We start from the raw sequence: 22,808 nt of genomic DNA, 5'->3' as shown, positions 1-22,808 counted from the left end.
TAATGAACTAAAGCTCTGCCTTAGGGAATGTAGCAACAGACCGCACCCTTACCAGACACGCTAGCTAATGGGAGCTACATTCGCTTGTGAAACTGATGAAGCAGACTGCAGCAGGGACTGCAGCTTTCTCTGCCTGTCACTATCAGCCCCCAGAGGCTGGAGATCACTTCTGAAGGACAGCGCGCTCCTGCCTCCATCCCTCTCTTGGAGGAGAACTTTCCATGTGCAGTTATGCAGCAGAATGGTTCTTGTAAGCAGGGCTGTCATCTGCTCCATCCCTGTAAAGGCATTGGAGCTCAAATATGCGGATACATGTTAATGGAGAAATGGCAGTATTGGGGGATACTGCAAAAATAGCCATCCAGGGGGCAGGGTCAGTCTTCTGTGCACTGGTTTGTCATGTCTTGTGCCCATAATGCATAGCAATGACATGGAGATAATTCCAAACTTGAGGTCAGTTTGGGCCTAAAATGGGTCTTGAATAATGAGGGACATGGACATCTGCTCATTGACAAAAGCCTAGCCACGCAGGTTTGTTAAGAGTTTCTGTCTGGCAGATGTCTGTGAGCTATTGCAAACCACTCATTTGCAAGCTACCGGTGCATTAAAACAAGATCATGTCATGCCGCTGCTAAAACTCTGCTGTCTTAGCCAACACCTGATCCAGAGTATAGCGCAGCGAAACCATCACCACTTAAATCTAAGTTTTTTGCCCCTTTTTCTTAAAACCTGGTGTCCCCGTGTGAGAGAGATGACAAATTCCGGCAATATCCTGGACAAACCTTCTTGGATTAAGCTGAACCTTACTGAATTCAGTTAAAGTATTTTAGGAGTTCGTATTGTGAGATCGTATGTAATGTCTCTAGGGGAGAGACACGACTCATGTAAACCCTGGGAAATGTTAGGGGCTTCAAAGGACTCTCTTAAACAAGGTACTTTTTAAAGCTTCGCCTTGAGGAGGGGACCTTTGTGTGCTAGTCATGGTGGTCACCTGTCACATGAGGACAAGATCAGAGGCCCAAACAGTAGAAAGGAGGGACTCAGAGAGACATGGGGGTTCTTGTTATGAACTGATGACCACAGAAAACCCTCTGTGTGAGGTTTGAAGGACTGGTCACCAGCCCAAACGCCTGCTGGAGTTTGGGGTGATCTCTGGTAAGCTTATTAGCATGCGTGTACGTTGTATTGATTTAATATGTTTTCTCTGTAATGTTTTCACTTTAAGAATAAATGTGCTTGTTTAGAAAGAGCTGTGTGGTAATGGTGGTATTGAAGTCAATGTTGCTACACTGACCTACGCCCGTTGAAGGTGGGCTCCTTGTTCTCTGTGGCAATCTCCAGCTACTCATTATTCTACCCTCTCTCTGGAAATAACTCTAAGCAGATATCTTGCGTGTCCCCACTGTACCTATATTGTTCTCTCTAAGGGGATATCTTCCCTCTGGACTTACCCTAAAAGGAAAATCTCCATGGATGAAATTCACCCCTCTGAAGAGGAACGTGACAAGGCCTATACACCATCTAGGTCCCACTTTAGTCGTCAGAGTTGAAGTGGGACTTAAGTGGTGCACTGGCCCCTTGCAGAGAGGTGAATTTCACCCTATAAAGGCAATCCTTCCAAGTGGGTTGAATTCAAACAGAATTATGTAGGGAGCTCAGTGGCTGATGGAAAATACCCAGCTAACGGAGCTGCTTATCTGTCTTGCTTTATCTCCCTACATTTTATAAAATGTCTTCCTTCAGAAACCTGAGTTCTGCAGATGCTGGACGTCACACCATGAGAAACTACCCTGGCCTGATTGACTCAGTCATGACTTATACCCAGAATTGTGTGGCTGCCAGCCGGCCTGATGACAAGGTACCAGACATATGAGCTTCCCACTTGCACACAGTTCACCAGCCTGTGCCCAGCCCTAGCCAATTAGTAGTACACCCTGAGCACTGACCGTGCACAGCTCTGTTGATAGTCCGGCTATTGATTTTGGTGCGCAAATGGGTGCAGAGCTCTTTTGAAAATTCTGGCCTACATGTCACAATGGTCGCTGCTGTGTGCTGAACACTTCTGAAAATCTGGCTCTGATTTAGAAGTGAATTGAAAGTGAATTAAACTAAATCAGATTAAGGCTACTCTAACTCCAGATAAGAGTGTCCACACAGGGATTTAATGCAGTTTAACTAATCCACTTTAAAAGGTAATTCAGATTAATTTTCCAGAATGTCCCTATGTAGAGAAGCCGTAAATAAAATCAGAGTAAGGACCTCAGAGTTTGGTGTATTATATTTATGTTCAGGCAGCAGGGTTTATCCGCCTTACACCGCAACACATCTTTGACTGTCATTAAATATTGTTACAATGCGCATACTGTTCCATGTTCCTGTCTGACTGTAAAACTGTTGTGTTTTTTCGGGGGCTGATTTCAGTCCGTGGAGAACTGCATCTGTATCCTGCACAATCTATCCTACCGCCTGGATGCCGAGGTGCCCAATAAATACACCCAGCTCAACCACATGGCCAGGAATGCCTATGTGGACAAGACCCTCACAGGCTGCTTCAACAGCAGGAGTGGGAAGCTGGAGGTAAGACGTGCTCCTGATTCTGAGTGCTTGCAAAATGCACCATTCACTCAGCCCCTGTCACTGGGTTCGAGTGAAGAGCTGCCCTGCCCCTGCATTATCAGGACCAGAAAAGGGGTATGAGGAGTTACATAGAGTAACATGTCCTCCAATTGGTACACCTGGGAGAGTTGAGAGAGTGGCCGCATATGCCCAGCCACACTAGATGTGTTGTCTGTACGTGATAGGTGCATGCAGATATTTGTATGTGACCACCCAAGCAACCAGGGATAATGACGTGTGATTCATGTAGAAAATGCCAAGCTCCTGGATGTCAATCTATTACTTCCCCTTAGATCGATGAGTATGTTCTACCCATTCCCGATGAGGAGTACAAACCCAGAGGGCCCAGCTGGCTCTACCATTCTGATGCCATCCGCACATACCTGAACCTGATGGACCAGAGCAAGAAAGATGCCACCCTAGAGGCCTGTGCTGGGGCCCTGCAGAACCTCACTGCCAGCAGAGGACTGGTGAGCGCTCTCTCTCTCTCTCTCACACACTCACACCTCAATGGGCTCTGCAGGGGGAAAGCACCTCTTCTAAACTGCAGAGCACCCATAGAATTGCTCCACAGTTTCTATTACAGCATTAAACTCTAATGCCATTGCACGCACACATCCGACACTGAGGATTTAGTCCGTGGATCCTCTGGACACGCCCTCAGCACTCCTCTGGCTAGGGCTGACACTGCAAACCTTCTTCCATACTAGCAATGATGGACATAGTTGCATAGCACACACTCTTCATGGCTTTCACCCAGCAGAAGTACCCTGGTTGTGTTGCCTTTTGAGGTCTGTGTGCCAAGGTAGGAAGGCCTGGGCCTAAGACACTATCTGCGTGTGTGCAAAATAGGGGATGGGCATGGTGAATATCTGGTCTTGTTCTTGCCTAAACTTCATTGATTTTAATTTAAGTGAGATGGCTAAATAGATAAATGAATGGATTTTAAAATTTTATTAAAGCTAATGTTAAAAATATATAGAGAGACAGATAATGCATAAGTTGGGAAAAGAGTGTCTGTACATCTGGGTATAGTGTTTAGATTATCCACAAATACAAAGTTAGTTTTTTAAAAATCATATGTTAGAGTACATTATCAGCAATAACCCAAATTTCGGTGAATAGATTTAACAATACAGTTTAGATATTAGAATCCAAATACTCGGGTACATCACTCATGAAAAGTTGCACAGAGAGCTGATTGTGGGAAGCAAAGTATATCAACGAGTGGAGATTGTCCCTCGGTAATTGAGAATGAGGTTGGTTGTCCTTTTAGAAAATACAATCCATGAAGAAAGTATTTGTTACTTTTCTGACTGCGCTTCTCATTGGCACTCCAGCTCATCCCTCCTGGTATTGCCGATGTCCGGGGATGTGTTCTATGCAGTTGTCCCTCGACCACCTAATGGAGTCTGACACCATGAGTTGCTGAATGTAGCGTTGACTGATTCCTCATTCTCTCAGCGCTTGCTTGTTACTGGGGTCCCATGGGTACACAGCGCAGAGAAGCGTTGTGTGTTACAGCATCCCACCCAAAGGTCACCTGACGATGACACTGGGGAAGTCTTCTGCTGCATGTCTAGCTGGTGAAAGGATAACACTAACCTGTCAGCCTTGATTTGCTCAGTCTTTGGACATGAAAAGCTTTGATTTCTTTCAAATTTGAGAAAATTATCCCTTTTGTCAGTGGGGTGTGGCTTCTCAAAGGGGCATAGGGAATTTGACTTTCAGTGGGAGTTGGGTAGAGCTGGTTTGGGAAATTTTGATGGAACCATATGCCTCTGGGATATGCAACTCTGCCTAAATCCAAACGCTTCATGACATCTGTCATAAATATAAAGGGAAGGGTAAACCCCTTTGAAATCCCTCCTGGCCAGGGGAAAGCTCCTCTCACCTGTAAAGGGTTAAGAAGCTAAAGGTAACCTCGCTGGCACCTGACCAAAATGACCAATGAGGAGACAAGATACTTTCAAAAGCTGGGAGGAGGGAGAGAAACAAAGGGTCTGTGTGTCTGTCTATATGCTGGTTTCTGCCGGGGATAGACCAGGAATGGAGTCTTAGAACTTTTAGTAAGTAATCTAGCTAGCTATGTGTTAGATTATGATTTCTTTAAATGGCTGAGAAAAGAATTGTGCTGAATAGAATAACTATTTCTGTCTGTGTATCTTTTTTGTAACTTAAGGTTTTGCCTAGAGGGGTTCTCTATGTTTTTGAATCTAATTACCCTGTAAGATATCTACCATCCTGATTTTACAGGGGGGATTTCTTTATTTCTATTTACTTCTATTTTTATTAAAAGTCGTCTTGTAAGAAAACTGAATGCTTTTTCATTGTTCTCAGATCCAAGGGTTTGGGTCTGTGGTCACCTATGCAAATTGGTGAGGCTTTTTATCCAACATTTCCCAGGAAAGGGGGGGTGCAAGTGTTGGGAGGATTGTTCATTGTTCTTAAGATCCAAGGGTCTGGGTCTGTAGTCACCTAGGCAAATTGGTGAGGCTTTTTACCAAACCTTGTCCAGGAAGTGGGGTGCAAGGTTTTGGGAAGTATTTTGGGGGGAAAGACGCGTCCAAACAGCTCTTCCCCAGTAACCAGTATTAGTTTGGTGGTGGTAGCGGCCAATCCAAGGACGACGGGTGGAATATTTTGTACCTTGGGGAAGTTTTGACCTAAGCTGGTAAAGAGAAGCTTAGGAGGTTTTTCATGCAGGTCCCCACATCTGTACCCTAGAGTTCAGAGTGGGGGAGGAACCTTGACAACATCAGGTTGATTTCACTAGAACTTTGGCAGTACTTTATCTTTGTGGTTTTCCTCCAAAACAATGTTGAAACGTTTGGTTTTGATGTTTTTTGGAACAAAACATTTTGATGTTTCATTTTGAAATGATGTTTTGTTTCCGTTTTTAAAAACACTAGATTATACTACATTTTTTAAAAGTCAGCATTGAGAAGAAATGGTTTTGTTGAAATGAACATTCCTACCACCCTGAAACCTTTTTTTTTTTTCAGTATTTTCCTTCACAGAGAATTTCCGATTCGAAATAAAGCCAATTTTCAGAATCCTTCCCAAAACAAATTTTTCCCCTCCTTTAGAGTTGAGTGTCTAATTCTCTTAGACACCTTTGAATATCCCAGGCTCGAGCTGGGATTGATTATGTATTTTAGGAAAAGACTTGTCAACAAAGGAAAAGGGAGATTGGTGAGGTGAGTTACTGACTCAGGAAGGTAGAGTTTTGTGAATGGTAGGAATGTAGAACTTAAAAGGGGAGATGGAATGGAATGCTACACTGGTCAGCATTCTATTACCGGAATAATCATGCTACTCAGATTTCCTGCCATGAAGATTCCAGGTCTCTTCTGTAGAGATTTGTTGAAATGTGGTATTTGTAGGCAATTAATAAACTTCATTTTGTTAAGCTGAGTCTTTTGGCTGAAATCTGGGACACACAATGCCTTGTGTGTTAGATCCACATTCCTTTCAGCTAAGATTTACAGCATTTTTCCTTATATTGATCTCTGTTTGCCCTCCCAAAATTTCCTAGAGTACTGCAGGGTTGCCATGAGATGAACTGCAGAGCACAAAACAAAAGCAGCACATAAATGACATGGAAGTACATGATTTTTTTTTTTTCCGTTGGACTATCTTTTCATGTGCAAATGTGAATTTTAATGAGCTCAACATTGCGAGGGAGAAACTTGCAAAGGAAATTTGCAAAGCCTATCCTACAAGCCTTCCTCAGACAGATCTTCCATTGAAGGTGACAGAATTCTACATGCAGGGAGTTTGCAGAATGGAATCCTTTAGCCCTTTAGGTCACAGGCTAGTGGATCCGTTCTCTCCTCAGTGTCCTGGGATACTTACCTCAATCCTCTTAGCACCAATAGGTAACACAACACATGTCTGTGGTGTACTCAGGGCGGGCAATCAAGCTGTCTGTCATGGCAACCCAGTAGAATGTATTAGTGGTAGAACTGCAGCTGATTACCCGAGAGGAGAAACGACCCTGTGCCAATAATACATGCCTCTATTGGAAGAAAGAATGCAGCTGTCTGGCAACATAATAAAATTGTTCAGTGTTGGTCTCTGAGGCCAAGAATTCAAAAAACAAGGCGTAAAGTCAGGCTTCTGTGTCCATATGTAGGCACCTAACTGAATGGACTGAGTTGCTGGGCATGCATCAAGCCAACGGAGTCACTCTGGATTTACACCAGTGTAAACAAGGACAGAACTTCATGCAAGTGCCTGTCTTTTTAAAAGTGGTAATAGCTCATCTTAAGTGATCACTCTCCTTACAATGTGTATGATAACACCCATTTTTTCATGTTCTGTGTGTCTATATATCTCCTCACTGTATTTTCCACGGTATGCATCCGATGAAGTGAGCTGTAGCTCACGAAAGCTCATGCTCAAATAAATGGGTTCGTCTCTAAGGTGCCACTAGTACTCCTTTTCTTTTTGCGAATACAGACTAACACGGCTGCTACTCTGAAACCTGTCTTTTTAAAAGTATCATTTAGCTGTACAAGGAGCGGCTTGTTCCTCTTGGGGTGGGATGGGCGGCAGGGGAGGGGCAGTTTGTGCATGAAACTCAAAACCCTCCAATTAATGTTGATAGGATTTAAGCTCATAAACCTCCCCACCTTGTCCCCGCACCCTCCCACCCCACACAGGCTGAGGCGAGAACTGACTCCCCAGCCCCTAATATAAGTTGTTCATGGACAGAGAGGGATGCATAGGAGAGACCCAGATCCTCAAAGGTGTTTAGGCACCTAATTCTCATTGAAATAAATGGGAGTTTGGCACCTAAATACCTTTTGAGGATTTGGATCCAAGAGGCTACAGAAGAATAAAGTATGATATTGATGATTATTTTATGACCTAGCTATACTATAGTGTGTATACCCAGAAATACTGTATGGATACAACAAGGAGTCTGGTGGCACCTAACAGATTTATTTGGGCATAAGCTTTCATGGGTAAAAAAACACTTCTTCAGATGCATGGAGTGAAAATTACAGATGCAGGCATTATATGCTGACACATGAAGAGAAGGGAGTTACCTCACAAGTGGAGAACCAGTGTTGACAGGGCCAATTCAATCAGGGTGGATGTGGTCCACTCCCAATAATTGATGAGGAGGTGTCAATTCCAGGAGAGGCAAAGCTGCTTTTGTAGTGAGCCAGCCACTCCCAGTCCCTATTCAAGCCCAAATTAATGGTGTTAAATTTGCAAATGAATTTTAGTTCTGCAGTTTCTCTTTGAAGTCTGTTTCTGAAGTTTTTTTGTTCAAGTACACCTGTCCTGCATGGGTTGGGCATCACTAACAAATTCTAGTTTATCCCCTAGATGTCCAATGCAATGAGCCAGCTGATTGGCTTAAAGGAGAAGGGTTTGCCTCGTATAGCGCGGCTCCTCCAATCCAGTAACAGTGAAGTTGTCCGATCTGGGGCTTCCTTGCTGAGCAACATGTCCCGACATCCTATTCTCCACAAAACCATGGGTAAGGAGCTTCCATAAAAGCAGTTTCTGAGCGGTTGACTAGCCTCTCCCCTTCTTTCACAAGCACATCTTCTGTTGTAAACCCATCAGCTGAACTATGCCAAGCATCACCACCGGACATAGATTCGTCAAAAAAAATGCACTGATGTCACACGTCCCCTCCCCACGGCTGGTGAGCATCAGGGCTGTGATGCTGGCCAAGAGATGCTATTTGTCCTGGCCTGTAGCCACCATAAGGAACCCTTATGACATCTTTTGGAGTCGTGCACAGTCTGATTAACAAATGCTACTTCATCCCATTAGTGAGCCTCTCACTTGATCCCTGGCATGCTTCATGGATAAGAGAGATCAGCTGGTTTCTCTGGGCCTCTTTCTGGGAGAGGGAGTGTTTCCCCTGGTTGGGCTGGACTTGGCTTCTTGGGGCGGTGTATACGGTTTCCCGAGCATAACCAAGCCATGTCCATTGTTATTGTTTCGATCAAATAGGACCAGATCCTCAAAGGTATTTAGGTGTGTAACTCCCACTGAGTTAGGCGCATAGATACCTATGAGATCTAGGCCACAGCAACTATTGCATGATTATTAATGCCTCACTTAGGGCCTGATTCTGCAGCCCTTGTGTTGCATAGGACTTACTCAAGTATCTGATTTATCTGCACTGGTTTTTATTTCAGTCCTGACTGGAATATTCCTCCTCTTTAGCTCCCCAGGTGCTTCCAGATGTGTCCCGTCTCCTGGCCTTCCAGTCCGGGAACAACAGCAATTTGGGAGATATCATGTCCTCCGCTTGCTACACCATGCGGAACCTAATCATGTCCAACCCGCAGATGGCCAAGCCTTATTTGACGAGCAGCATGCTAAATAATGTAGTAAACCTGAGCCGAAATGGGTGAGTGATGGCAAAGAGGAGGCTGGAGGGCCATGTGCAAGCACGTTAAGAGATTATGCAGCCAACTTGTGCACATGCCCATGGGGCCCAGAGCAACTGCATCCCTGATGCAATGCTGTTCAGTGACCACTGGTAAAGACCCAGCGGTCACCAGGTACTATCACTGTAAGGGCTGAGAAGGCCGTGATGTTTGTTATGGGGGAGGACTGCAGAATCTCAGATACCATCTTGTGGTGACAAATGGAAAGCGCTCACTTCTCAGTGAGGAGCCCTCTGTATCGAGGCTGGGGCTTGCCTGGGAGCTATGCACTGCAGCAGGTGGCGGGATTCCCTGCGCAGGTAGGCAGACGCATATAGCTATGCTTGAGTTGTTAATGAGAGCAGTGTGGATGTTGTGGCAGGGACCAAGGTTCAGGCAAGCCAATTAAGCTTGGATTCAGGGCTCAGGCAGGCTTGGACTCTGGCAGCTAGCCCATGCTGCAATCTCCGCACCGCTATTTGGTGCATGAGTCTATCTACCCATGCTGGGAGTCACACCTCCCCGCTGCAGTGTAGACATATCCTAAGGGAGTTAGGAACCTACATCCCATTGAAATTCAATAGGAATTTGGGCACCTAACTTCCATTGAAAATCCCAGCCCTAAATATCAGTGATGTTGTTATGAATCCCATGTACCTCTTATTCAATCAGTTGCTATAGCTCTGGGTTCCCAGCATTATTATTATTAACGATACTCCTAGAAAGTGCTTGACAAAGAAAGCCAGGATCATTATCCTAATTTTACAGATGGGGAAACTGAGGCAGGGTCAACCTGCAGGCCAATGCTAGAGTCAGGAATCAAACCCAGGTCTCCTGAGTCACAGTCCAGTGCACTATCCACTTGGTGCTTCAGTCATCAGCCAGGCTCTGAGGAAAAGCAATAACCATGGCAGTAGAATCCACAAACTCATAAATGAGGCAGAGAATTGCTTGAACTGGTTGGCACTTGGCACCGGCATGAGCAATGAGGTTCTCCCAGATGGTGAGAGGAGACTCGTCTTGGAGAAAGCTCAGATACTCAGAGAAGCGTTTGGAGCTGTGGAGAAGGCGCACAGAGAAAAGCGAATGGAAGCGCAGAATGGGCAGGCAGACTTCATGAGCAACGCCCAGTCACTGCACTGTTACTGGCTCGAGCTTGGATAGCGCTCTTCTCACCCTGCGCCTCCCCTTCCCCCCGCAGGAGCACGGGGGAAAGGGGAGCTCCAGAATGTCTCTCTCACCCATTTGGGCACCCCAGGCTCAGGGCTCTGTGTCTAGGGCATGCAGTGAGACTGCTTGTTCTCAGTTCCCCACCCTGGTTTGCAGGGGTGAGGCTCTGGTGCGCACCGATGGGGCCTATTCTGCATTCCCCAGTGATCTCCGTGCTTGTGGCATTCACAAAGCAGGCCCACTCGCAGCTCCTGGGGACTTGGCGGTGAGTCTGTGGTATGAACCCAACAACCCCTCTTTGGTCTCAGGGCTGTTTGCCTGAGTCATGTCCATTCTCAGCACCCGTACGGTCGCCAAGCTGCTTGCCTGTAATATGGGCCAAGTAGACTCGGCTCCCCTCTGTCTCAGCACACAGGGACTTGGGTGTGGCAATATTCAGTATTACTAGCTCTCACTTTTAAATGCCTAGAAAACCATTGGAAGAACAATGGGACTCCCTACGCCTGAGTTAGGTGCTTAGGCTCCCTCATCAGTGAATGGGGAGAGACCGGCACCTCAGAATGGGATCCACAAAAGCCAGCACGCTAGGCAGGGAGCCACCTAAGCCAGCCACTGGGGGATGCTGCCGAGGGGGTGGAGGACCATGCTAAGCCCAGCCTGTCACGGAGTTTGGTCCCTATCTCTGCTTGTGATCCACAGCCAGGAACCCCTCTCCTGCAGTCAGGTGACTTAGGCGTCTACACCATTTCATGGGTGATTGTCAAGTACCTGCCCAGCACCACAGAGCACAACTAGGGGAGATGGGGAAGAAGGTGGCTGTCTACTGTCTAACCCTTTCCTCAGTGGCGAGGGCCCTCAGCTGGGATGTGCTTCAATTCCCCTTGTACTTGATGGGAAGGGATGGGAACAAGGGTGTACCCTCTTTTAGGTGAGTGCCCTGATCACTGACCCCAGGGGTTCTCTGATGTGGGTTGTTCTCCATCTCTTCTTGAAGCGGTTTCACTTTAATTAAATAATTAACCATTACTTGGGCCACAGAAAGCCTAAGAATCACTCTCTAGCCCACCATTTTGGGTGCTCACCTAGACTATGGGGCTTTGGTTCAATCACCTGCTGTTTGCTGAGACGGGATTTAAGCAGCGTTCTCCTACATCTCTCGTGAATGTCCCAACCGCTGGACTTAGAGGTATGGTGAGGTGGGGCTCCGTTAGTCATTTCTGCTGAAGCTGTTCCACTTCAATTAACTATTAATTGGGCCAAGGCAAGACACAGCAACAGGAAGTCCTCTGTTGCCCAGTGGTTAGGGACTCACCTGAAATGGCAGTGACTCTGGCTCAATTCTTCCCTGTTCCTAATGAAAAGAAGGGATTTAAACAACATTTTCCTTCTGTCTTGCCTGCTGAAGCTGGTCTTCTTTAGTTAAATATGAATTGGGCAAAAAACTGCTGTAAGCAGCCTTCTGTGGTAAAGGGATGGGGGGCTTGCTCAGGCCGCTGAAGACAGGGGTTTGAGTCCTCCAGCGACCGACTGTCATGAAGGGATTTGAACAGGGAGCTGCCCTGGCTTTCCTGTTGACACTGTTCCACTTTAATTAACTATTAATTGAGCCTAAGCATTAGAAGTCTTCTGTAGCCCACTTGCTAGGGAAGCCCCTAGGTTATTATAGACTTGAGTTCAAGTCTTGCTGAGGCCTGAGGAGAGGTTTAAACAGCAAGCGCTCTCAGGCTTTTTTGTTGAAGTTGTTCCATTTTAATTAACCATTGATTAGGCCAAGCAACCGCTAAGCATGTGAAATTAAATATACTCAATAGTATATTGGTTAGGGTGCTCACCTGGAATGTTGGATCTCCTTAGTCAATTCCCCTCTGTGCCTGCTAAGGGGAAGGATTTTGAACAGGGATCCGCCATCTCTGGGCCCTTTTAATAAAATGCAAATCACTCTTTTGTCCCCTGTGGCTGGCTACCTGCCCAAGCTGTGGGAGATCACGGTTCCAGTCCCCCCTCTGCAAAGGGACTAGAACAGGGATCTCCCACCTCCCAGGGACTGTTGCAACCTCTGGTGAATAAGGACCAATCCAGCTTTCCATTAGTCAGTGGAAAGATTCATTAGGAATTGGATCAGACCCTTAATCTGCTACAGGTTTACAGCATTCCTTTGGGACTTAACTGGGTAGAGCCTCTAGCTTGTCACAGGCCGAAAGATTTCCAGAGTCAAAAACCCAGCCACTGTGTACATCGGCCGTAGTATAAACTGACCTTCTCTCTCAGCAGAAATCATTGCCTGTAATTTTCACACTTGTTTGGAGGGGTCAGTTTGTTTTTACCAATAGTCAGTCAACTTCATTTCACATAGTCTGACCAGCATCTGCTGCTGCTACTTGTCTGGCCATGTGGACACAGCTGCGTCCCACCTAGAGCTGGCCACATCCCTGCGTGAGTTGCTTTCTAGCACTTCATTGTCCAGGTTTTGGCTGGAGCTGGGGCCAAGTTGCAGAGTATGAACTGTGTCGGAACTCTCTGAAAGTCCAGGGTGGTCAGGGTTTATACTGGGCCTGTTATAGTGATCAGAGTCAGCCGTGAAGTTTGGATCCAGTTCTGGGTCTGAAGTGTTCCAAAATCTTAGAAGACCTGAAGCAAACCCCTGAAGGCCTGAGTCTTGTTCACAAAGTTGTTACTTGGGCAAACTCCCATTAATTTTTGCTGAGTAAGTATTTCAGGGGTGGTACTAGTACAGGTCCAGCACCTTTGGGACCTGACCAGTCCCGAACCAGAGAATTTGCTGAACAATATTGTGTCAAACGGGTCTCTTTTTATTTTTATCTCGCTGAGGCGAATAAATGAAACAACGCTTGCAACGCCGCCTAGCCAAGGCTTATCGGCTCTCTTCGTAACAAAGTGTTAGTGTTGTTACAAAATTTTATTGTATTGGCACAAGGAAATAAGTAGATAAAGCATAAAATACAAAATAAAATCATGCCAGACCATGGATGTTGCCAGACCAGAGAGTGCCGGACTAGAGAGGTTCGACCTGTATTGTTGTTATTTCTTCTGTCGCATCTCAGCTGTCCCCCCAAAGTAGCGCGAGGTTGTTCCTTTCATTGTATTACTGAGTGAGCTGTGCTATCTAGTTCCAAAGGAGTCGGGGCTTGTGCCATTTCCCTCCTGTCTTGCAGCTTTTTAGATTCTACAGTTCAGAAGTGTCTCTTTAGCTCCGCTTCCTCCCATTCCTCTGAGTTACTCCCCTTTGGACCATCCCAGAAATCCCCCTCCTCCTTGGCATTTGCCCAAATGATGTCTTCAAAGCAACCTGTGAGCATATAGCTGAATGATCTCCATTGTGGCTGGCCAACCCTCTGCAATGGTGGAGCTGGTTCACACCATGCTGACAGGGGCTGGGTTGTTTGCATTGGTGGGTTGTGGCCAGCTAAGAGTCATTGGATTTCTTTCATCCTTCCAGCTCCTGTCCAAAAGCAGCTGAAGCTGCTCGCCTCCTGCTGGGTGATCTGTGGTCATACAGGGAGTTCCAGGGCATTCTCAAACAGGTGAGGAAGCTAAGTGTTAGCCTTTTCCTGATTCTCAGCTAACTGGATAGCAGCAGGCTGGATTTACCCCCGAGGTCAATTTGCTAGGGATGTAAGTCAGTGTTGAATATTGCCAGTGTCTATGAGAAAAGCCAGGGGCTTTGAGAGTGCCCTTGGAGCTGCCTACCAACATATGGGCCTCATTCACCTCTCCTTTACGCTGGTGTAAATAACTCCATTGAGGCCCATGCAGATCCACTGGTGCAAAGCCAGCGCGAGTGGAAGAAGCAGCTCCACACAGTCCCTAACTTGTGTGGCGAGAGAAGTGATTGTGACAGCCCCCAACACAGGTTCCTTTTCTCTAGTCCCACACTTCATCTTTTATCCCCAGACCTGCCCTGTGGTCATCTCCCCTACTTCAGGGACAGAATAATCCGTTAGACCAACAAGAGAAGCAGCCAGCATTTGTCAGGTCCCCTCTCCTTCCCCAGCAAAATCCCCAAACTGGCAGAGTCGCGACTAGCCTCTGTTCCAGACCGGTTTCTTTCACCAAACCGGGGTTCTCCTCCCCACACCATGGAAAGCCAACAGCATAAGGGAGTAAAAGGATTGACTGAGGGGAAGGGGCAAGTGTGGAAAATGGGGGCAACTTGTGGGCCTCAAATCCACACAAAGGTTGATGGTGAGGGTTTTTTTTTTCTGTTTTTAACCTTACAGCAGCCCTCCTTAAGACACCAATTCCACCTCCAATTTGACATGACAGTCACTCTAGCATATTTTACACATGGTCATTGCACAAATATGCATCATACATACCTGATCCTTACTGACTTTCCAGTATAGGCAACGATATTTCCTCAGCAAGGCGGGTTGAGGTCCTGCTATCTATAGAGGGAAGACAATGCAGGAAAGACTCATTCCCTCAATAACTGTGACTGTTTGCATGCACACTGCATGCTTTGTGCAGGCAAAAGATTGCATAAGGTGCATACAACATTAACGTTTCTGCAAAGGACATAGTGAGTGCATGCAGCCAACTTGCTGGATGCAGGTGGCCTTTGAGGTAGGACTGAGGAATTTGACTCATGGGTAATGACATTAGATAATTATTGATTTGCAAGTTACCTGCATTAACTGCCTTCCAATAACTTCCACGTCTCATTCTGCAGCAAGGATTCGATAAGAACATGTTGGGGTCCTTAACCGGGAGCACTTTCAGGACCCTGTCTTCCAGATTCTAAGCAGAGACCTTCAGCACAAGTTCAGCCTGCAGGTGAGAAGGGGATTGTCAGTGCTGGAAAAAACATGGTGTTCAAGGACAAACCAGCAGCAGTGTCATGTCATGTAAATGCTGCTCTGCTCACTTACATTTGGTAAGCATGTGAGGCTGTTTCTAGGGCCAGTTGCAAATATTCCATGAAAACCCTGTTTCACCAGAAAACAGGGGTTTTTTTGAGTCAGTGACATTTTTCACTAAAAAAGTGCTTTTTAAAGAAACCTTTGACTTTCAATTGAAAACCTTTTCGGCCAAAAACTTAGTTTTAGGTCAACAAAAATTTCCAGATTTTGGTTTTTCAATAAACAGTCCAAATTTTCAATAGGGGAGGAAAAAATTCCAATCATCAGCCCTAGCTGTTTCTAACACAGAAATTGCCTCATTGGTCTAAGATGTAGGGAAGCCATTTCCTTCCGACTCACATGGTGTAACAGCTACACAGATGAGGTCGGCAGGACAGAAACTGTACCTTCTCTATGTTCGTACAGGGCCTAGCACATTGAACACAGCATGTGATGTGACCATGACACCTCCTCTCTACAACTAGGACAGCCCTTCAGTGGCTTTGACCTTTCTTCCCAAGCTAGAATATGAACTGTTCAACAGCAGTTTGCAGAATGCAATTATTGGGCAATGCAGCTTCTGTTTCAGCTCTCTCCAAGAACATGTTAATTCTTGAACCACGAGTCACATTAATCAGACCTTGTGATTAGCGTGGAATGATTCCCAAATTTAATATGGCACTTAACAGCTTCTAGGCACTTTATGAGCCTCATTAGTCCTCAGAAAAGCCCATTGAGATAGCTAAGAAGTGTACTAGGATCTGCATATTTCAGGTAGGGAAGCTAAGGCTGAGAGGTTAAGGCCACCAGGATTTTGAAGTACTCACTAAAATTCATTGCTTCAATTTTTGGTCAAGCAATCTGAGACATGTAGGGTCCAGTGGCATGCCGTCATTTTATGCACACATGTACTGGATGCCCCAGGACTGGCTGTGCCCATGGGACGATTCTGTCCAGTCTCCAAACATGCAAACAAAATGGCATGCATGCACCACGTGTGAGGTCACACCACAAGGAGGACACCATTTTGTAGGACAAAATGGCATTCGCTGCACAGCGTGGCCTCACACGCATGGTGTGCGTGACGTCACGCTGTGTGAAAGTCGCCATTTTGGATGCAAATGCACAATTGCATGCCACTGGGAGAACCTGATCTTCAGAGGTGTTGATTGCCCATAACTCCAACTGAAGCGAACAGGAGTTGGGGCTGCTCAGCATCTCTAACACATCAGGCCTTTCACATCTGGCGTTTGGGCACCCCAGAAATTGGGGCATCCAAAATTAGTAATTGGCCCCCCGGTATGTCCTGTGTGGTCAAACACTGTGGGCGCCCCAAAACGTCCCCGTGGTGGGGCAAAAATGATGGAATCAAGTCCCCCTGCACAGCGGTGAATTTCAGCTGTGACAAATAATGTAACCATCTCCGCTGAGAATCATGGTCTGATAGATACTTGTAACTTTACCACAGATTCAGGGAGGGGAGGGGAACAGCACAGGGAAAGGATGTGAGGATTACGGAGAGTCAAAGGGTGAGGACGTTTCTGAATGTGGAAAAGACATTTTGAAATGAGTAATCAAGGTGTTTGTTTGTCTTTCCCTTGCAGAGTTTGTCGTTGGTTCGTGTCTGGAATGACTTAATCCTCAAGGGATCAGTTAGGACATTACAGATATACAGTGTTTATAGAGTTAATCCAACTGTAAAGCAAACTAAGTATGCAATTTTTTTGTGGTTGATACAGATATTTTAAAGCATTTTGGGGGGAGGGCGGAGGGAGGAGGAATTTGAGTTTAAAGTTTTCTGTTGTCAATAACTCTTTTTTTCAAATTGTGTGTGTGTGTGTAGACACACAGATACACACAGAGTGGGATTTTCCAAAGAGATACTTAAAACAGTTAATTCCACAATTTCCACTGAAAGCCAATGGGCGTTGTGCACCTTCACCCACTTAGGCACTTAAGAAAATCCCACCATATAGGTGTGTGTGTGTGTGTGTATGTATATATGCACTAAACACAACTGTACCAACCCATGTCACAACCCATTCTTATGCAAATGTGTAAAACTACTAATTATATGCTATGTGTTTATTCCATTGTAGATGGCCACTGTAGACAGATACAAACCATAATGTTTTAGATGGCTGGTTATTTCTAAACTTGGTGGACATGGGCTTCTTTCTGCTTTTGACTCTTTGTCAAGTGAGCTTTCATATTCAGAGATAAGTATTTTCTCTCATAGGTTACATGGTTTCTAAATCTCAAGAAGCAAATTCATGTCTGAGAAATAGAACAGGTGTACTTGTGGCACCCTATAGACTAACAAATTTATTTGAGCGTAAGCTTTTGTGGGCTACAGCCCCTTTCATCGGATGCATAGAATGGAACATATAGTAAGGAGATATATTTATACATACAGAGAACATGAAAAGGTGGAGTAAGAGGCTAATTAATTAAGATAAGCTATTATGAGCAGGAGTAAAAAACATTGGCCAAACCGGACAGTCTCTACACAAAAGAATAAATGGACACAAATCTGATATCAGGAATCATAACATTCAAAATCTGGTAGGAGAACACTTCAGCCTCTCTGGCCACTCAGTAACAGACTTAAAGGTGGCAATTTTGCAACAGAAAAGCTTCAAAAACAGACTCCAGCGAGAAACTGCTGAGCTTGAATTAATATGCAAACTAGATACTATTTTCATAGATTCATAGATATTTAGGCCAGAAGGGACCATTATGATCATCTAGTCTGACCTCCTGCACAATGCAGGCCACAGAATTTCACCCACCACTCCTAAAAAAGACCACACACCTATATCTGTGCTATTGAAGTCCTCAAATTGTAGTTTGAAGACCTCAAGGAGCAGAGAATCCTCCAGCAAGTGACCCGTGCCCCATGCTACAGAGGAAGGCGAAAAACCTCCAGGGCCTTCCAATCTGCCCTGGAGGAAAATTCCTTCCCGACCCCAAATATGGCGATCAGCTAAACCCTGAGCATATGGGCAAGATTCATCAGCCAGATAGCATCAGCCTATTAACTTGGCTTTGAATAGAGGCTGGGAGTGGCTGGGTCATTACCCATATTGAATCTATTTCCCCATGTTAAGTATCCTCACACCTTCTTGTCAACTGTCTAAATGGGCCATCTTGATTATCACTACAAAAGTTTTTCCTCCCGCTGGTAATAGCTCATCTTAATTAATTAGCCTCTTACTCCACCTTTTCATGTTCTCTCTCTGTGTGTGTGTGTGTGTGTGTGTGTGTGTGTGTATATATATATATCTTCTTACTATATGTTCCATTCTATGCATCTGATGAAGTGGGCTGTAGCCCATGAAAGCTTATGCTCTAATAAATTGGTGAGTCTCTAAGGTGCCACAAGTCCTCCTGTTCTTTTTGCGTATACAGACTAACACGGCTGCTACTCTGAAACATGTGTGAGAAATATCACTGGAAGCAGGGTCTCGGAAAATCTTCTCATAAGCTGTATGTTACTGTACATTAGTCACCGATAGTCTAGAGCATGGAAGCTGCTGAGGCCACAAACCATTTAAAACACCACAGCAAACATAAGACATGTATCTTACTAAATACCGCCATTGCTTTCCTAATAATGCTGTAACTGGCAAAGCTTGGCATTAGATAGCCTCAGCTTGACAATGGGACATGACATTGTTTCCCAGGGACATTGTGCATACTAAATGGGGATAAAAGGCAAAGACAAACAGCTGTTTTATCACTGTTGGTAGAAACCAACATAAAATATTAGTATTTGAGTGGTTAAGAAAGTTAAAGAGAGCTCTTTAAGGAAGGACAGTCAGGAATACTTTCCGGTCCCAGATGCTATCCAGTTCATCCTGTATGTGGTAGAAAAGACCTACCAGTACATTTCTTCTTAATCAGTTTCTTCTATGACATTAGCAGGATGAAACCGATGGCTCTGTCTTGCTCTTTTGAAAAAGTCCACACTAACTCCAGTGCTGTTGAGCGAACGTGTGTTGTTTGGGGAAAGGGATAGGATCAGCTATGTGAATGGAACATGTTTGCAAAAGACCTGGGCTAGTTGTCCTGCATGTGACACCATTGCTTAGCGCAAACAAGTCATTCTACAGATTCGAGGGCTCCATGGTGCTCCTGGAAAGAAGTGATTAGGGAAGTGAGTGAGAGAGAAGGAAAATAATGCAAGTGTTTTGTTGGGAGGCAAAAGTCTAGGGTCAGCTCCTCAGCTGGGGTAATGCAGCAAACTCTGTTATCGTCAGTGGACTTTTGTCAGTTTACACCAGCTGGGATCTGGTTCACCGAGTTTAGGTTGGTCCTGCTATGGCTATTCTCTAGGTCTAAGCAAAGGGGCAGAACTTGCACCCTTTTGCAGTAGAATGGAGAGGGCATCTCCAGCCCGGGTAAAAAGGCAAGAAGGAAATGGTAGGGTGAAAGCTGTTAGCCAGTTGCTTTTTCACTTGGGATGCAAAAGGTATTTTTAACCCTTTGCACCTTGATGAACAATATCTCTTTGCTTGTACCCATACATGTTTATTTCTGAGCTTTCTGTGCAAGGATGTCAGCCAAGTGAAACAGATGGAGAACAAAGGCTCCCTGGTGGACTTTGTAGGCTAAACAAAATCATAGTCCCAGTCTCAAGAGGGAATTTGGCCCTGGGACATGATGCCATCATACCTTTCAAATACGTAACCGCTCCATTTATGTTGTTCAAAATGTTCTTAGGAGAACATCAAACTTGGCTTGTGCAAGATATCTTTTCTGTTTTAAAGTGCATTGTGCATATTTTTGGCAGGCATCACATTTCTCATTACTGGTGGTTGTAGGTGCAATCTCAACAATTGTACGTTTGCAGTTTATGCATGGAGTTGTACGTGTAAATGGGACACACTCCTTTGAAATTCTGGAGCTGAATGTCCATAGCTGTAAAGTTAATAGGGACAACCTGATGAACTGTTAAATGCATCAGTGGCATACTGAGGGACTTGCAGTGTAATTTTGCAGTTAATTGACATACAGTGCCTTTATTTTAAGGCACCACCACTGTCAGTTGTAGAGTAGCTGAATGTCGTATATCACTTTTAGTTAAGGCACAAATTGCTGTAATTGGGTACTTTATAAAGATGATAGGATTTCATTAGTAATTACTGCACTCAAAGGACCAGATCCATACCTAGTATAAATTCCATTACTTCCATAGAGCGTTTTAGCTAAAGCTAGAAAATAGCTTCAAAAACATTTTTTCCACTACATGCATCTGATGAAGTGAGCTTTAGCCCACGAAAGCTTATGCTCAAATAAATTTGTTAGTCTGTAAGGTGCCACAAGTCCTCCTTGTTCTTTCTTCAAAAACATTGTCCCTTTAGTGTGGGGTTAGTTACTGAATCACATAAGAAAGCCCATGAAACTGATGTGGCAAATCACACATTATCAGCCATCTTTGTGCCCCCAGAGCTATTTTACAGCTACTATTCCCTGTAAAAATTGGTGATAGTAGACTCTAGTCTCCTCTCGCACCGTGGTGTGAATCTGGGGTAACTCTACTGAAGTCAGTGGAATGATGCTGGTATAAAACGGTTGTAAGGAAAATCAGCCCACTGGGATAACAGAGGTCACTGCAACCAAGTGGCTGGGTGTGTCCCCTCAAAGCAGCTCATTTGCCAGAGAACAGAGTTCAGCAAAACACCTGACGTGGTAAGGGCATAAATCTCACTTCCCGGGAGTAACGCCGTACTGTTCAGAGGGGCGCTGGTTTGTAAATGCATATCTTTAACTGTGACATCCTCTTCGACAGTATATTCTCCTCCCTCATTCTAAGTGTATTTTGAGCCAAGGATGTTTTGTTTGTTGGTGTTTGAATGCCAAAATTGGGCTTAGCATATCCCCAAAGCAATACCAGTGAGAACAAGCCCAGTGTACATAGCATGTGCTCTTGTTTGTAGTGGGTGGGTGGGAGGGGGAAAGAGAATTACCAGGGAGGGAACATACCCAATGCTGGCCCTGCCGCACATGTTTGGGCCTGATATTTCCAGAGGACAGTAGTCATGTAAATAACCCCCTTAACTTAGGCTGAGGTGAGCTCTGTGTGTTGGGGGGGGGGTGTCCCCACATGTGCTTCGTTTTATGTATTGTAAATTCCTAGGAAAGGGAAGTGTCAGATCATCATCTGTCTTTGTAACTGACCCATCCGTAGCTGTACGGTCTATGCTGTAGAGATGTGAGAATAGTGTCAGTTGTTTTGGCTGCACCATATGTATTTGCTTCACTGGAAAAATCTGAAATCCAATAAAAATGGCTGAAATGTCTTTGAACTTTTCTCTCTGGAGGGTGGTGGTTTTGCTTTCCCTGCCGGTGGAAGTACTGAAGAGTAAAACGCCCATTTCAAACTGGTCAGACCTCCTCAACTGGATTATTGTGCACAACATGGGTCCCCTGTGTTCAAGAAAGATGAAGGCACCAGACCAGGTGCAGGAAAGGGCTGCTAGGGTGATCATAGAATATTAGGGTTGGAAGGGACTTCAGGAGGGCATCTAGTCCAATCCCCTGCTCAAAGCAGGACCAATCCCCAACTAAATCATCCCAGCCAGGGCTGTGTCAAGCCTGACCTTAAAAACTGCTAAGGAAGGAGATTCCACCACCTCTCTAGGTAACGCATTCCAGTGTTTCACCACCCTCCTAGTGAAAAAGTTTTTCCTAATATCCAACCTAAACCTCCGCCACTGCAACTTGAGACCATTACTCCTTGTTCTGTCATCTGCTACCACTGAGAACAGTATAGATCCATCCTCTTTGGAACCCCCTTTCAGGTAGTTGAAAGCAGCTATCAAATCCCCCCTCATTCTTCTCTTCTGCAGACTAAACAATCCCAGTTCCCTCAGCCTCTCCTCATAAGTCATGTGTTCCAGTCCACTAATCATTTTTGTTGCCCTCCGCTGGACTCTTTCCAATTTTTCCACATCCTTCCTGTAGTGTGGGGCCCAAAACTGGACACAGTACTCCAGATGAGGCCTCACCAATGTCGAATAGAGGGGAACGATCACGTCCCTCGATCTGCTGGCAATGTCCCTACTTATACATCCCAAAATGCCATTGGTCTTCTTGGCAACAAGGGCACACTGTTGACTCTTATCCAGCTTCTCGTCCACTGTAACCCCTAGGTCCTTTTCTCCAGAACTGCTGCCGAGCCATTCAGTCCCTAGTCTGTAGCAGTGCATGGGTTTCTTCCGTCCTAAGTGCAGGACTCTGCACTTGTCCTTGTTGAACCTCATCAGATTTCTTTTGGTCCAATCCTCTAATTTGTCTAGGGCCCTCTGTATCCTATCCCTACCCTCCAGCATATCTACCTCTCCTCCCAGTTTAGTGTCATCTGCAAACTTGCTGAGGGTACAATCCACACCATCCTCCAGATCATTAATGAAGATATTGAACAAAAACTGGCCCCAGGACTGAAGCTTGGGGCACTCCACTTGATACCGGCTGCCAACTAGACATGAAGCCATTGATCGCTACCCGTTGAGCCCGACAATCTAGCCAACTTTCTATGCACCTTATAGTCCATTCATCCAGCCCATACCTCTTTAACTTGCTGGCAAGAATACTGTGGGAGACTGTGTCAAAAGCTTTGCTAAAGTCAAGGAATAACACGTCCACTGCTTTCCCCTCATCCACAGAGCCAGTTATCTCATCATAGAAGGCAACTAGATTAGTCAGGCATGACTTGCCCTTGGTGAATCCATGCTGACTGTTCCTGATCACTTTC

The 22,808-nt window shown here is 45.3% G+C and overlaps 1 protein-coding gene across 2 annotated transcripts in view; it reads left to right on the top strand.

The window, feature by feature from the left end:
* PKP1 (plakophilin 1) overlaps positions 1 to 17,426 on the top strand; it is a 66,643-nt gene extending 49,217 nt beyond the window's left edge. For both annotated transcript variants that reach the window (XM_075122118.1, XM_048826436.2), the window contains exons 7-14: positions 1,744 to 1,858; positions 2,422 to 2,577; positions 2,910 to 3,086; positions 7,960 to 8,113; positions 8,815 to 9,001; positions 13,648 to 13,732; positions 14,881 to 14,984; positions 16,654 to 17,426. In XM_075122118.1, the coding sequence (XP_074978219.1) occupies positions 1,744 to 1,858; positions 2,422 to 2,577; positions 2,910 to 3,086; positions 7,960 to 8,113; positions 8,815 to 9,001; positions 13,648 to 13,732; positions 14,881 to 14,952 (946 nt within the window). In that variant the 3' untranslated portion in view covers positions 14,953 to 14,984; positions 16,654 to 17,426. The remainder of the gene's footprint in view (positions 1 to 1,743; positions 1,859 to 2,421; positions 2,578 to 2,909; positions 3,087 to 7,959; positions 8,114 to 8,814; positions 9,002 to 13,647; positions 13,733 to 14,880; positions 14,985 to 16,653) is intronic.
* The last annotated feature ends 5,382 nt before the right edge of the window (positions 17,427 to 22,808 follow it).

This window comes from Caretta caretta, chromosome 21 (assembly GCF_965140235.1).
Source record: "Caretta caretta isolate rCarCar2 chromosome 21, rCarCar1.hap1, whole genome shotgun sequence".
NCBI lineage: Eukaryota > Metazoa > Chordata > Testudines > Cheloniidae > Caretta > Caretta caretta.
The sequence above is the reverse complement of the archived record's forward strand: the minus strand, read 5'-3'. Positions and strand labels throughout refer to the sequence as shown.